This window comes from Erythranthe guttata, chromosome 14, assembly GCF_056151865.1.
Source record: "Erythranthe guttata isolate IM_541 chromosome 14, IM_541, whole genome shotgun sequence".
NCBI lineage: Eukaryota > Viridiplantae > Streptophyta > Magnoliopsida > Lamiales > Phrymaceae > Erythranthe > Erythranthe guttata.
In genome coordinates, this window is record NC_142546.1 from 19,806,352 (window position 1) to 19,822,884 (window position 16,533).

At 35.2% G+C, this 16,533-nt stretch overlaps 2 protein-coding genes across 3 annotated transcripts; both read left to right on the forward strand.

Moving 5' to 3' along the window:
• On the forward strand, positions 1 to 7,704 carry HAG1 (histone acetyltransferase of the GNAT family 1). Of its 2 annotated transcripts, none has more exons than XM_012973569.2 (13): positions 1 to 817; positions 1,611 to 1,675; positions 1,896 to 1,976; positions 2,641 to 2,712; positions 3,132 to 3,300; positions 4,164 to 4,207; positions 4,455 to 4,554; positions 4,768 to 4,836; positions 5,236 to 5,290; positions 5,815 to 5,933; positions 6,391 to 6,484; positions 7,143 to 7,284; positions 7,377 to 7,704. In XM_012973569.2, exons 1-13 carry the CDS (start codon positions 245 to 247, stop codon positions 7,441 to 7,443), a joined length of 1,650 nt encoding a protein of 549 aa, XP_012829023.2. In that variant the 5' UTR covers positions 1 to 244; the 3' UTR covers positions 7,444 to 7,704. The 2 variants fall into 2 exon arrangements, with proteins under 2 accessions (XP_012829023.2, XP_012829024.2); XM_012973570.2 differs by having other exon boundaries at positions 38 to 817; positions 5,239 to 5,290.
• Positions 7,705 to 12,063: 4,359 nt separating this feature from the next.
• Positions 12,064 to 14,423, forward strand: LOC105950139 (transcription factor UNE12). Its single transcript, XM_012973457.2, has 6 exons — positions 12,064 to 12,605; positions 12,835 to 12,954; positions 13,097 to 13,162; positions 13,465 to 13,530; positions 13,769 to 13,846; positions 14,038 to 14,423. Exons 1-6 carry the CDS (start codon positions 12,264 to 12,266, stop codon positions 14,272 to 14,274), a joined length of 909 nt encoding a protein of 302 aa, XP_012828911.2. The 5' UTR covers positions 12,064 to 12,263; the 3' UTR covers positions 14,275 to 14,423.
• Positions 14,424 to 16,533: the final 2,110 nt, after the last annotated feature.

Consider the following 16,533-nt stretch of genomic DNA (forward strand, 5'->3'; position numbering starts at 1 on the left):
AGAGTATTAATTGAGTACCCAGGACCAAGGCGGCAACGGTTGATTGTTAACAAATTTCAGTTAAAGGAAAACAGAAAAAATTAGAAAGAAAAAGAAATTTTATTATATAATAAAAAAGAAAATGAGGAAAAAAGAAGCTAATTAACTGATTCCTACATTTCAATTGCAAAATTCATCTTTTCAATTTCCCCCCTCTCTTCTGTGAAAACCCTAAATTGCAGTTCACTCACCGTAAACCCTATCAATGGACGGGCATTCGTCGCATTTAACTGCGCCGGTCCGGTCACGGAGCTCCCAATCGCCGTCGCCGTCCCACTCGGCTTCCGCCTCCGCGACGTCGTCAATCCACAAGCGCAAACTCCAGCCCGACGACCACGCGCCGCCGTTCCCCCCTTCTTTCTCCGACACGCGCGACGGCGCGCTCACTTCCAACGATGACCTGGAGAGCATCAGCGTCCGCGGCGCCGACTCCGACTCCGACGACGAGTCCGAGGAAGTGGTGGACGATGAGGAGGAGGAGTACGATAACTCCATGCGCAATTTCACCTCTTCTCGGCTGGAGAACACCAATGCTGGTGGGCCCCCCACCGCAAGGAACACCAAGATCAAAGCTGAGAATTCGGTGAAGGTTGAACCTGCTGACGTGTCGAAAGATGGTAATACTAATACCAATAATTCAGGCGCTCCCGTGGCGACGGGTGGCAACGGTTCGATTCCGGGCATTGTGGTGAAGGAGGATACAGTGAAGAGTATTTTTACCGATAATATACAAACTAGCGGGGCTTACAGTGCCAGAGAGGAGAGCTTGAAGAGAGAAGTAAGCTTAGTGTATTACTTTTATTTTTTTTAATTTTTTTTTATATTTCATAGCTTAGTGTATTACTTTATTTTCATATCTTTGATTTATACACATTCACTCAGAAAATGCTGTAGATTGGTACATACATGCATGTTTCAGCTTAATAAATATCTTTAAATATACATGTTTGATGTATTATCTTTCGTTTGAAAAATGCTGCAGATAATTGTAGCAAAAGTATATGGATACATTATTAACCATCATTTGAACTAATGTCAGATTTGTTGTAACCGTGGATAAGTTTGAGTAGAAAAGTTAGGGATGGGATTGATTATATTTTTGCTGTTGTTGGTTTACCAGAAAAAAAAACACTTGGTGACTCAAGAAATCATTCTTTCAGATTATAGTCGCCGTCTCTTAATCGTATTTTAGATTATGCTTGAACATATGCATTTCCACCAGTATGTGTTCAAGCCTAAATCTTAATTGGAGTTACATACAAGTTAGTTGTAATTACCTAACCTATTCAGTTAAAAAAGAAAAAGTGACTGCCGGTGTTTGATAAGTAACACATAAAGCATTATCACATCGATAATAATTGAGCTGATACTTACATTCAATCTTAGTTTGCATGAATATGCTGGGGTTACTGGTAATTTGCTTAATAAATTGGATCCTGATGCCTATTTTTAATTCCTGTGCTGCTCAAATGGCAGCATCAATTTTATTCATTACTTCATCTTTAATTTCTTTTTCCACCCATGACTATTTATAAGCAGTTATATTGATCAAATTTTATCAATCATCGCAGGAAGAAGCAGGAAGACTGAGATTTGTATGTGCTTCAAATGATGGTATTGATGAACACATGGTCTGGTAATATTTCTGCTTTTTCTTCGAACTGTGTCTTAAATCTACATTTGCCAGAGTTATATATCATTCAAATGATGGTATTGATGAAAACATTGTTTCTGCCTTTTCTTTTAACTCTGTATTAAATCTAAATGTCATGCAATAAGTTTTCTTTATTTATCTTCTTTTGGCTCTCAATATGTGCTTAATTTGTTGCACAAAAAACTTAAAAATCGATTTTCAGGTTGATAGGATTGAAGAACATCTTTGCCAGACAACTTCCTAATATGCCAAGAGAATACATTGTTCGTCTTGTCATGGACAGGTTTGCCTCTGAGTTCTGTACCTTTTCTGCGATGTTTTTATGGAAGTATTAGCTTTATTTTTCATAGATTTAAAAGGGGCAGCTTGTTTCAAGCTATTGATCATTATATCCTGTGGTGTTTTAGTGGTGCAATATTACATAATATTGACTATTTTCCTTATAATCATATATTAGCAAGTGAAAGAATCCCATAAGAGCATTCTAGAATCCAGATTCTCCTTAGTTAAATATTTACCATAATGCTCGTTGAAAATCAGTTCTGGAACAAACTTCCAAAGTTTATTAGGTTTCCTTTATCTGATTCTGATGAAGTAAGTCATTTTGCTGGTTATAGTTAAATACCAACCTCCAATCTATCCTTTTCTCAGGTTTAATTGTTTTGCGAAGGAAATTAATTCTTTTAATAGAACATGTAAATCAGATCCCTAATATGTTTTTGTGTAGATACATGAATTCTCTGGTCAATGCTTATTATAATCATACTTGAAATTTTGGTATCTGTGAGTTATTACAAAGTTAAAGTAATATGGCTGGTGTGTTCAGGATCTTCACTATAAGTTAGTTTCATTGTGCCGTCTATTATATAATTGCTATGTAGTTTGCATAGTAGCTTTCCTGTTATTAAAGGAATTATCTCATTTTCTCTTATGGTCTTATATTGCAGAAACCACAAGTCTGTAATGGTTGTCAGACGGAATCTGGTTGTTGGTGGTATTACGTATCGCCCCTACCTTAGGTACCATTTGACATCTTGTCTTTTGCTTATCTTATCTGAAGACCATCCCGTACCGTTCTGTTGTGTTTACTCTCTATGAAATGTCAGCGTTATATGAAATTGGATTTCCATATTCCCTTGTATATTTGTTCAGTGAGATTATTGTTATACTTACTCTATTCTCAAAATTGTACATGTTGATAATGTCACCTTTGTATCATGTACCTTATGGTGTAGGAATTAGGGATGGGCATTCGGGTTTTTGGGTATTGACCCGAACCTTATCGGATTGGTCGGGTAATTTTGATATCAATCTGAATGAAAAGAAATAGAAGATGATTTTGATACGTACCTGGAGATATTTGTATTGATTATTTAATTTGAAGTAAGTGTATGTCTATGTGCACTGCTTTGTTTGTAATACTGAAGTTTACATGTAGCCAAAAATTTGGGGAGATAGCTTTTTGTGCAATCACAGCAGATGAGCAAGTTAAAGGCTATGGCACCCGACTTATGAATCATTTAAAGCAACATGCACGTGATGTTGACGGCCTAACACATTTCCTCACATACGCTGATAATAATGCTGTGGGTTACTTTGTCAAGCAGGTGAGGTTACAGCTGCATACTTAAGCTTCATCATCAATAATCGATTTAAAAAATCAGTGTATCATCTTTCCTACGTTGATATATTTGTGCTCATGTGTAGTGTAACTGAAGCATGGTATATTTGAGTGTTATCCTTTATATGGAGCCCGCACCTGTCACACTCTTATCGATATTTGCTCTAATATTGTTAGCAGAACTATAGAGCTAAGAAACCGAAAGGTATTACTGTCTAGGTGAATCAGAATGAATTTTCTTTTAGTCTGTGACACTCGATAAAAGGGCTTGAAAGATAAACTTCCAAAGCTATCCAGGCCTATGCACCATATGCAACGCTGTGATAAGAATAACCCAAAACCTTAATTGAGTTCAGCTCGTTAACCTGTATCCTTTGCATTATGTGCTGGTAGAATGTGTTTTGTTATTTTTGTAGTATGGTCTTGAACATGAAACTAAGTGATTTGTATGCTGAGACCTCTTTTTTGGTTGTTATGCGTCAACTGGATGACTTTCTATTGAGTTCACTGTAGGGAAAAAAAATAGGTCCCAGGGGTTTCTCTTATGTAGGTTAGTCGAAAGTACGATATAGTGAAGCGGTGGAGATGGGAAGGACAAGCCTATTATGTCCAGGAAAATTCGGAACTTTTGGGGGGAGGGGTGTCCTAGATGGGCATGTTCCAAACCATAATTGACAACATTTTGACAGTTGTATCACTTGTGGATTGGTATTTGTTCAAAAGATCTTAAGAGAGTAAATCTCTGCTATTTGTGTTTTAAGATACTAAAATTTGACTCCTGATGGCTTTTGTTAATATATAATTCAGTTCCATCTATGAGATGCCTCTAACTTGTCTATTATTTTTTAGGGTTTCACTAAAGAAATTTATTTGGAGAGAGACCGATGGCATGGGTATGTTCAGTTTTTATAAATTCGGTTTTTTTACCTCTTTATAAACTATAGCCCTGGAACTGATGTTGCTTTGTCTTGCATAACTCAACATACCATAAATTGAGGGATGAATTAGATAGTTCCATGTGCTTCTATGTATATATATTGGTCGTTGTGTGCGACAGCAAATATCTTTTGTACCAAAATGTTGAAGCTCAAATTTCTAACTTTACTATGCCTACTTGTTAATTTTTTACTCTTTTTGCAGATATATTAAAGATTACGATGGAGGTATCCTTATGGAGTGCAGAATTGACCCAAAGCTTCCGTTTACGGATATATCAACTATGATACGCCGTCAAAGACAGGTAAGACAATCTGGTTTTCCATCCTTTTATGATCTCTTTGTAGACTGTGGGGTTAGGCTGATTGGTGGTGGAGTATGTAAAGCTCTTTCCCAAGCCAATAATATGGCTGAACAGTTACAAGTTTCTCATTCATTCTTAATTGATGCATGCTATTTCATGTAAATAACATGCTAAAATAACTGCAATTGACTCTTATCGTGTTTCAATTGCTAGGCAATCGATGAAAAGATTAGAGAGCTCTCAAATTGTCACATTGTTTACCCTGGAATTGATTTTCAGAAGGTATATTCATGATGCATCCATCACCTGACTTATTGTCTCTTTGATTTTATAGCATCTACACAATTATTTTAGACAAGGTTGGTTATATCTTTGAATGTATCCAAGCTCTCGACCAGATTATCCGTTAGTGCGTATGGATTTTATTCTTCAACCATAATGGGATCTTTCATCTGTTCCAAACAAATGTTTGTTCTGATTAAGTATCATTTTGTTCGTCAAGCCATGTAGTTTGTTCTGATTAAGTATCATAAATTTTACCATTCTTGGAGATGTGCTATCTCTAGTCTCGACACTTGACTCCTGTTTTTGCTTTGAAGTAGGAGTATTTGATCATGTTCTCATACTGTAATACTGGTGTACTGTTCTAAGTATTATTCTGGTGTTAACTGTTCTCTTCAGAAGGAAGCTGGCATTCCCAAAAAAACCATCAAGGTGGAGGATATACCTGGCTTGAGTGAGTCCTTCGTTCACATTCACATTAATTGGTTTTATATGTCTATCTTAATTGACATGGATATACCTGGCTTGAGTGGGTCCTTCGTTTACCTTCACATGTGTTGTTTTGTCATGCCTTAGCTTAATTTATATGTTTGTTATGATCTTTGATTCTGCAGGCCTTGCTGTAGTACTACATTTTCTATTTTTGTTGTCTTATTATAAAAGGAAAATCCGTACCTTTACAGATGCAAAGAGAAACTAGAAATCCTTCTTAGTGAAACAACTGAATCTCCTGACGTGATTGGTAATGTTTTAGCATTTAAAGGCTGACTGACTCTAGTATTAGAATATCTTTCTATTACAGGTTATTTTGAAGATAAACATCTGACGTAATTAATGATTTCCCCTTGTGATTTCATCTGGTTGCTTGTTCGTTTGCTTTGTCCTCGTGTCCTTTATTTCATTTTGACTCTTTGCTTCCTTTTTCATTTTACTATTTAGAATCCCAATTTGAATTTGCCTCTGACCTAACATTAATAGGAGAGGCTGGCTGGACGACTGAACAGTATGGTCATTCTCGATTTAAAACAGTAACCTTGTCAACAGATGCTACCTCGCATCAGAAATCATTGACTGCGTTCATGCGCTCACTTATAAAGGTAAGTCGCCTTGTTCTTGTTTAATTAGCTGTTTTTCCATACTAGGTCCTAGTTGGATTTTAGTATCTTCATGTCAAAAGATGTTTCGAATCCTAAATTTGGATTCAACAGCTTTTCTATAATTATCCGTGTTTGTAAAAGAGTTGCTATCTCGCTTTTCAGTTGAGTACTTCAACTAACTAGATTAAGCCTCTGTCTGACTTATGAATTTGTGGTCATTGTTATATTACAAAGTGGTGTAATGCTTCCTATTGGATTTCTCCTTGTTGCTGCCGTTTCTGTTTTTCTTGTGTGACATGCTGAATCTGATGTGATATATTATTATTTTAAACTGGATCACCTCAAAGCTTGAGTTTTTAGTAAATTTAAACAGATTTAATAGGAATTTCGGTATGTAGAATCTTTGTATGTTGTCTTGTTTTTAGTGCCACAATTGATAGTCATCCAATTTGAGCAGGCAATGCATGATCATCCCGATGCTTGGCCATTCAAGGAACCTGTTGATGCACGGGATGTCCCTGATTACTATGAAATCATTAAAGATCCAATGGGTAATTATTTCATTTATATTATATTTAGCAATGTACATTCTTCCTTTTTTTGGGAGTTACTTATCTTGTCAAAGTCCTACTTTTCGGCTAGTTTAGGTTGCAGCTCTATGCTCGTAGTCCTCTATTTATAACTCCCTGCCCAGCATTTGCGTTGTTCAATTTTTTTAGATTTTCCTCACATTTCATTAAAATAAAACATGGGAAATGTGGATAATTTGTTCTCTCACCTAAAAAGTCGATTCAGGAGTCTGTTTGGATTAGAATACACTATCTTTTATGAAGAGCGGAAAATAGCCAAGACCTGCAGATTTTCCGGAGCCTGTATCTTGCCATTTCTTTTGGTTCTTTTGCTTGCTGAGTCTTTATATTAGGTTCAGTAATATGTTTTTTTATGTAGAAATATAGAAAGTACAGTGCTATCTATGTAATCTGCGTTGTTCTAGCTCTTTAAGATGCATTGACAGAAGTATTTCATGTATTCGATTCTAGTATCTATCGTTATCCCACAGTGATAAGTTAGTTCATTGCTTCTTTGTTTTAATCTTTGGACCGTAGGTTTATACAATTTATTTTCATATTATTTTTTGTTTCATATCCTTGTACATCATGTGTTTCTGTGACGTTGTGAAGCTGAAGATTGCATTTGTCTGACCTGCAGATTTGAAAACAATGTCAAAGCGCGTAGAGTCGGAGCAGTACTATGTGACATTTGAGATGTTTGTGGCTGATGTTCGGAGAATGTTTTCCAATGCTCGAACCTACAACTCTCCAGACACCATTTATTACAAATGTTCAACCAGGCACGAGTCTACTTTTATTTCTTTGTTTTATAATATCTGTAATAAATATTTATATGATATTTATTGGGTTTTCGTATGTCGTTTATGGACAGGTTGGAAGGACATTTCTCAAACAAAGTTCAAGCTGGTCTTCAATCTGGTATCAAGATTCAGCCATAATCGGATCTCGTTTCGCTTCCTTGGGTTTAGATTTGACGATCTCTTTGGGTGGGATAGATAAAAGTGTAAATTGTATGGTAAAAATTGAGTAGATAGATATATGTTACAGGTTAGTTTTGTTCACTAGTAATCCATTTTAGTTTTAGAGGAGCATAGTTTTATAGAGCAATGATGCAATACTCCAGGTGTTCGAATTGGCGGCTTAGACAACATATCAAAATGCATGTATTGCAAAAGGGCTGTTATTTGCCGGACCTAAAATGCTCTTCACAATGCCAAACTATTAGTTTCAACAATACCTACAAGACTATAATTACTTTCAACAAATTAAAATCATAAAATTATTCCAAAAAAAAAAGAAAAAGAAATTTGGTTAAAATTCAAGCACCACAATCAATTATGAATTAACTATCTTTTTCTTTCAAACATTATGAGTTTATCTTCTCTTTATTCTTGACTATGGAGACGCGGTATTATGCACAGTAACTCTGGTAAATTCGGTGTCCTCAAATTAGTATGATCTTGAAAAAAGATATTTGTGTGCCTGCAAATAGCAATTCCGTCGTTTAACTTTTTAGCGACCAAATCATTAAAATTTAGGTTGAATTACACTTAAGGTTATATTTATATCTCCCAGAAAAAAAAAACATAAATTAGCATTATTGGTTAAAAAATCATGGGAAAAACCTCCATTGCATTTGGTTTTGACTTTGTAAAATCGTCCACTAGTTTGACTCTTTGCAAGTCTTTTCAAACATCCATATATCTCCACGCACTATATATATATATATATATCGTCAAAACAAGAACACTTTAACAATATGAGAGACCAAGTCCCACAATTCATTCCTCGTAGTAAATGGTTCATCTAGTTGGACAACACTCACCAAACAAACATTGAACTTCTCTTTTTATTTTTCATTTTTGAGAAAAAACATCGAACTTCTTCTCTTGCAAAAGAAAAACCCGTTTCGTGCTCTCTGCACTCCATGTTTCATTGTCCCGAACGAACTTCGGGCAATGGAGAACAATATATGCTTCGGGCAGGGAAGTCCGTTGGTTCGTGAATTTTAATAAAGTAATAAAATGATACTACGGAGCATGGGTCTGGTGCATCGCACAGTGAAGCTTGCAATACATGCCTTATTCCCTGCTACGTAGCACGGAGCTCTAAAAACGACATATTTCACTTTCTTTATAAATTTTTTTAGGTTGATTGGTTCAATGAAAATGATGAGTAAAAAGGTGAAATTATTAGGTAAGCTGATTTTTATGTTTGGTTGTAAGGTAAAGTGTCAGGTAATGTAATTAAGAGGAAAAAGTGAAAAAAAAAATTACACTAAAACTAGGAAAATGCATTTTCCTCAAAAAAAAGTGAGGAAAAGGTGAAAAAAAAAATTACACTAAAACTAGGAAAATGCATTTTCTTCAAAAAAAAGTGAGGAAAATGTCATGTAATTCTCAGTTTCTCTTTCTCTCTCCCTTTTTTCTTCTTTTTTCTGTCCTCCTCTCTCTCTCTCTGGCTTCTCTCTCTCATCTCTTTATCTTCTCTCTCGTCTCTCTCCCTCTTTTCCTTTCCTCTCTCCTCTTCCTCTTCCCTCTCACACACATCATTACAATAAATTATTAAATTAGATTCATATTCACCGTTTTCTTTTTTTAACATAACAATTTTTCTTTTTTTTTTTACATCTTTGATAGAAAGTAAAATTACTCCATTTAATAATTCATTGTTATTTTCACCTTTTTTTTCCTAAAAACCAAACAAAAGTAAGTAAAATAATTTTCCACAAAGCCATTTTCATCACCATTTTACTTAGGCTCTGATTGGTTCATGGATTTTGAATTGTGGAAAATGAAAACGCAAAGAAAAAGGAAATCAAGTAATTTTGAAATCCTATTTATGTTTGGTTACAAGGAAAAAAGATGAAAATCATTTTGTTGTTGAAAATCACTTTCTTTAGTTTTGTTTGGCAATTTCAAGAAAACTGTGAAAAATATAATGTATTCTTAGATTTTTTTTTTATGAAATAGTAAAAATTAAAATTAAACCAATACAAATATTTGTTAATATCATGAAAAAGTACAAAAACAATTTCTCCAAAAAAAGAGAGAAATAAAAATTAAATAAATCCACTTAAAAGGAATAATAAAATATTAAAAAAAAAAAAGAATAATAAAATAAATCTGCCACCAAGGCACCCCCGTAAACCACCACCACCACCACCACTGACGCCCCCAACTCTCACCACCACCAGCACCACTCACGCCCCCACCTCCACCACCCTAGCCTAGTAACTCAAATAAAGAAAAGAAAATTTGACACAGAAAAAGGAAAGAATTAGGTGTACGGCGTTATCATCCAATAACCCGCCGGCGGTTCCCATGAAGGCCGGAAAATTCCTGAATCAGATGGAAGATTGAGAGGTACAGCGGCGGAGCAAAGGTTTCCGGTGGCGGCGAAGAGGTTGCTGGTGGCCGTGGTCCAATTGAGAGTGAATACAGAGAGAAGATGTTGGTTGTGGCGGTTGACGGCGTTGAGGGTCCGGTGGTGGTGGAGGTGGAGCCGACGGCGGAGGCAGGTGCGGTCGACGGCGATCGGTGGGAATGACGGTGACGAATTGAAGAAATTGTGTGGATGTGGAGAACACCCGATCTCTTTTCCTAGTTTTCCTCATTATTTTGGGGGAAAATGCATTTTCTCTATTTTAGGTTAAAAAAGTTTTCCCCTTTTTCTACAAATTACTTTACCCAATATTTTACATATTAACCAAACAAGGAAAGTAGATTACTTTGACTTTTCACAATTTTACCCATCATTTTCTACAAACCAATCAGAGCCTTAAGAACCAAACACAACTGGGATTTCAAAAGTCCTTAATTTCCTTTTCCTTCACATTTTCATTTTACTTATTTTGAAATTCATAAACCAATCAGAGTCTTAAAGTGTAGGGTATTGTAATTAACAATTTGGTATAAATCTTATCTAACGTTTGTTGATGGGTAAACCTAAAAAAATGAGAAACTTTGCTAGTTGCTTTGGAATTTTTTAAGGGCCCATTTGATGGAAGGGTTTGATTTGAGAAAGGGATATGGTGGAATGATTTGAAACTACTTTAATTTGGAATCAAAATCTACATTAATCGCTCCATTTATAACTATAAAGGAGGGGTGGAGATTTGAAATCCATCCACAAATCCCTTAAACCAAGCAATACGAGAAATTTGTTATTATGAATTCGAAAACTGAGATGATACCATTCATTATATTATTGACTTTCTTTCTCTAAAACTACCAAAATCCCCCAAAACTCACAAAAACCCTCAACAATTCTCATAAATCCTCCCAAATTCGAAAATCTCTCTAAATTAAAGATAAATTCTCATCTAAATTAGTTATATGTGTTTAATTTGGTGTTAATCGTGTGAAAACACCAAGAAATCGCATTTTTTGGGGTTTATTTTGCTGATTCTGTGCGATTATCCACGCCTGTCTAGGGTGTGGAAATGGAGGAAGGACGCCTGAATTAGGCGTGGACCAAAGGTTTTGGCGCCCGGTCTAGGCCGGATTACTACGTTTTTTTTTTTTTTTTTTACAAAAACATCAAATAAATATATTACATAAACAATAAAAAAAAAAAAAAAAAAAAAAAAAAGAGAACTACGTAAAAACAAAATACATCAACTACTGTTTAGAATGTGAATAAACATCAAACAACACAAGAACTACATACAAAGAAATACATCAACTACTGTTTAAAATACCCCACGCTCGACGTCTACCTACCAATGCATCGTTCAAACCTATCAACTCATCCCTCGAGTTAAATAGTTCCGTTACTACAAAATACTCATGATGATCAACTTCAAACGTAGAAGAATTTTGTTGCTATTCCTGAATTAATTACAAAACAAAATAAAGTTAAAGAATAATAAAAATAATAAAAAAAAATGCATATAGTGGTTGGCGCCCAAACCGAGCGTGGAAAACAGCGTTGGGCGCCCAAACCGGGCGCGGAAAGGCCGACGGAGCGCCCACTTTGTGCGAGATGATTTTTTTTTTCTAAAAAGAGAAAGAAATACGGGTTTACAATAATTCACTATCTACATTTCTTTCTCTTTTCTAAAAAAAATCATCTCAAGCTTTTATATCATTGAATATTCACGTTTTTCTAATTTATAGAACAAAAACGAACAAATTTTACATCATTGGATTGTGTATCTTGATCCTCATTCGATGCAATTATTTTCATTTGTAAATCGCTACAATGAGATGTGAATTCTAATATAAAAGCTTGAGACGATTTGTTTTTTCTAAAAAGAGAAAGAAATGTAGATAGTGAATTATTATAAACCCGTATTTGTAAAAATACTACTGCGAATATCAAAATTCATTTAAAATCCGTCCTTCAAATCCTTCCATTCAAATGGACCCTAAAAAGTTATGAAACTCCTATCTTTTTTCACATATGTCTGAAAACATAATGCAATAAACAATTTGCTATACTAACCTACCAAGCCCACCCCAAAGTTCATAATCGTGTGGAAGGGTATATAAGTAAAATCAACGAATGACGACAAAAGCAGAATTATTTTCAAAATTCGGGCCCCTTTTTAAGGCGAGAAAAAGCGAACCCGCATTTTATTTAATTTCTTCTCTCTTTCCTTTTCTCACTATAAAAGTAGTTCAAAGAAACAACACTGCCACTCGCCTATCAATTTTCCCTCTCTAAAACTCTGTATTTACAAATTGTGGCAGTTACTGCAATTTTTCCATTTCTCTTGTTCAAAATCAATCAAGCTTCATACATACATACATCCATGGCGAACAATCCAGGTGAAACCCCCTCCGACGATTTCCTCGACCAAATTTTAGCTTTTCCGAACTACGCCTCCGGAGTGGAGTCTAATTTTGTCGGAAACGAAGCCCCGACGGCGTCGATGCTGCTTCAGCTCGGCTCCGGCGGCGGCTCGGCTCAATTCGGCGGGCTCGGCATCGGCGGCGGCTACGGGGTTGGAAGTGGTGGAGGAGGCGGCGGCGGTGGGTTCCCGTTGGGTCTGAGCTTAGAGCAAGGGAAGGGAGGGTTTAACGACGCCTCGGGGAGTGGGAAGAGGTTCTACCGTGATGACGCCGTTGATTCCCGCGCTTCTTCTATGAAACCGGTAATTTTAAACTTTTGGCCGTATTACAGTTACGGCGGCGTTAATTGAGCTGTGGTGATTATCGCCGGAAAATGCATCAGTTCAATAATTGACTGCTGAAGCTAAATTATCATCCTGCTTGATTGATGATGCAATTGGTTTTTAAGCGCACATTAAAATTCCTAATTTTTTTAATTTAATCACCTAATAGTAGAATTCCTCTTTTTTTTTTTTTTTTTTTTTGTTATAGGGTTTTCATGGACAACCAATGGCAAATACAGTTCAAACAATGGCTCATCCACCCGCAAATCGACCGAGGGTACGGGCTCGACGAGGCCAAGCAACAGATCCACACAGCATAGCTGAGAGGGTATGTATGCATAATAGTTTCCTAGAACATGGCTTTTGGAATCTTAACTTTCTTTTTGTCCGGTCATTTAATCGGTCTTGTTTTGGATGATTCCTTCGTAATTCGAGAGCCTGTGATTAGACATTTTGTTCTTTCTTTACAGTTGCGCCGAGAGAAGATAGCTGAAAGAATACGAGCTTTGCAAGAATTAGTTCCCAATGTCAATAAGGTCCGTTTTACTAATACAGAATCTCGGTACTTCAAACTTGTGCTTTTTGTTGACAGTAAAATAAGTTGGAATTCCTTATTATAATTATAAATAATGTATATTTACCACCTTTTATTTAAAATGATTGTGGTGGTATATGCTTTTGTCCAACGGCATCTGTGGGGGTGTGTTCGTCTGTGGTTGTTCCCGGATATGAATTTCTGTTGCCCTTTACATACAAAGAAATTAAATTACGTCATTTTTTTTTTTTGCATAAAGTGAAGATTGTTGCTTGTCTTCTAATTCAATTATTCTCTATGCAGACAGATAGAGCAGCTATGCTTGATGAAATTGTCGATTATGTGAAGTTCTTGAAACTCCAATTGAAGGTAGGCCAATTGAAATCACTTCCAGTATTATTCAGTCAAGAACTACATATGCCGTACGTTCAAGATTTTAGAACTTGATGATGCAAAAAAATGCTGTAGAATTTTCGCAAATAATATATATAATATGCTTCCTTAAAAATAAATAATTGGTATTTTACTTGGATTGCATTACTTAAGTAATAAATTTTGAAATTATTATCGTAATATGTGTTATTTTATTATAAAATGCCGATTCCAGGTATTGAGCATGAGTAGATTGGGAGGAGCTGGTGCAGTGGCACCGCTTGTGACGGACATCTCGACATTGTCAATGGAGGTAACAAAGCAATCGATACATGACTTTGCTTTTTATATATTGTATCTCGTGTGTGTATGTGTATATATATATATATATATATATATATATATATATATATATATATATATATATATATATATATATATATATATATATATATATATATATATATATATATTATATGTATATGTATGTCTTTGCTTGTGAAGGAAGAAGGCGGCAATGGCGGAGGAAGAGCTCAGCCAGCGTGGGAGAAGTGGTCGAGCGACGGCACAGAGCGACAGGTGGCTAAGCTTATGGAAGAAAATGTTGGGGCCGCAATGCAGTTTCTTCAATCCAAGGCACTCTGCATGATGCCCATATCTCTCGCCTCGGCTATTTACCACACACAACCTATTACAGACGCTACCTCACACGTGAAACCCGAATCCGACCCCCTATCATAAATTTCTCCGACAAGTAAGCAACAACTCGAGATTAGTGTTTTTATTTTTGTATTATATATGTTACTATGTGTATATTGATTACGTCATGATGTGTATTGATGAATAAATTATTATTATGTGAAATATAATACCGCAATGATTCCGCCCGAGCCCTTCCAAACTTTATTATTATGTTTAATTGCGACGCGTTGCGTGTGCGCTGACGACACCGTGATGTGTATTGGATTGGATGAATAAAATAATCCAAAATTTTGTAAATTTTTCTCCCACTCCCAATTAGTTGAAATCTTAGTCGGATGCCATGGTTTCGCCTTTTAGTTTACCTTTATAGACCTTGATCGAAAGGGGTTTTGTACTATACGATCAAGAAAATAATATAAAACGCAGTACACCTCATGTTTCTTTGCAAAGATTCAGGTGCAAGAAAGGGAAGTCAAAACTCTCTTTGATATGCTGTGCTTTTTTTTCTTTCTTTCCATGGTGGGACATATATATATATATATATATATATATATATATATATATATATATACACACACACACACACATATATATATATACATATAGACTAGTGGTGAGTGATAAAAGCACTTTTGCTTAGTGGGGATAGTGCAAGTTGAAATTTGATAGTAAAGAGTAGATAATGTTTACTTTTGTCCCTAAAAGTAGGATTTACTTTACTGGTTTTGCAATAATGAATAATAACTATTATTGTTGTTGAGGTTGAATTGTATAAGACGATAGCGATGGTTCAGGCGGATCCCATGATAAAAGGGTCTTGCCCGAATTCGAACCTAAGTACTGTGATTCTGGTACGGTTTTCAGGATTCTTGATCAACTAATTACAAGATGAAATTAATTCTTGTTTCACAATACAGGCTTCAAAATTTCTAGAATAATGACGTTGTGATAAAATAATGATAATAATTTACAAAAGTAGATATAATTTTATAATAAAGAATCTGAATTGCGATAGATGTTTATGTATACATATAACCCATGTTCTATGGAGAAGAAATTTGTCCCAAGTATATAACAGAACATCTGTTGTGTATGGTAGTGTTAAATGGTGGTGATGATGATGATATCTTCAAATTTTAACATTTCATTGCTTATATTTGATCATTTGTATTGTTATTCGGGTGTGTATTTCGAAATAGGATACGAATAAAATTTGGGTAGAAGTTTGACATGAAAAAAGTAGTTGAGGCTAGAACTTGGTTTTTTCATTTAAGATAAATCTGTCCCGTGCAGTGCTTCTTGATTTACGGCAATTGTCTCCACAACATAACGACTATTTCAATTCCAACAAATTAGTACAACAATTCTTGGAATACGGTGAATAAAAAGACGTTTAGGACTTTTATAAGACATGAAGAAATGAGACTTGATAATTGCGACAATATGCAATGAGATGCTTGGATGATAAATGAATTCAGTTGTGAATTGAATTCCATGTAAATGAATGAATGATTCAAATGGTATATTTTTGAAATCTATTTATAGATCATCAAAGGTTATGATTAAAAGTCACACCACAAATGAAAATAATTTTACGAACAATTATTACACATTTTCTTATTAACTAAACACATATTCTATTTAATAAATGCTTAAACACCTCAATCATTTCTCAAGTCTGGCGTTTCTAAATGGATTCATTAATTTCTTATTCATCAAAAATTAATTTTGAGAATCTAAATTAAATCATTTAAATATATAAAAAAAAAAGAAAAAAAAAGTGTAATACTGAAAATTTCCAACATATCTTTAATACCAAATCGACCTAGATCCCATCTACTATGTCTATGGTTGGATCTCATGGTTCTTTTTCATCCCATAGTTGTCCCGCGCCGGTTCTGACTATAGGCCAAGAGAGGCAGTTTGCCCCGATTTTTAGAAAAAAATAGGGGCTCCAAATAGTGTTTTCTACTATTTAATCTATATATATATATGGGTAAATTACAATTACCTTCTGAGGTATGGTTAAATTACGAAAACCCCCCTCCTCTTTGGGTAATTACAACCATTGTCCTCAACTATAAATCTTCTTACACGTCCACCCTTGCTGTTTCAAAATTTAGTGCAATCTTCGAGATTATATGAGATATTATCAATTGTGTACCTATTTTATCCCATTCGAACTCCACATTTTGAAGCAAGATGATCATAATATGTGTGTTTTGGCCTGTATATATCAGATTGTGGTGCATCAGAAACTGCATTTATACACAAGACGAGTACAAACTAGAGCACATT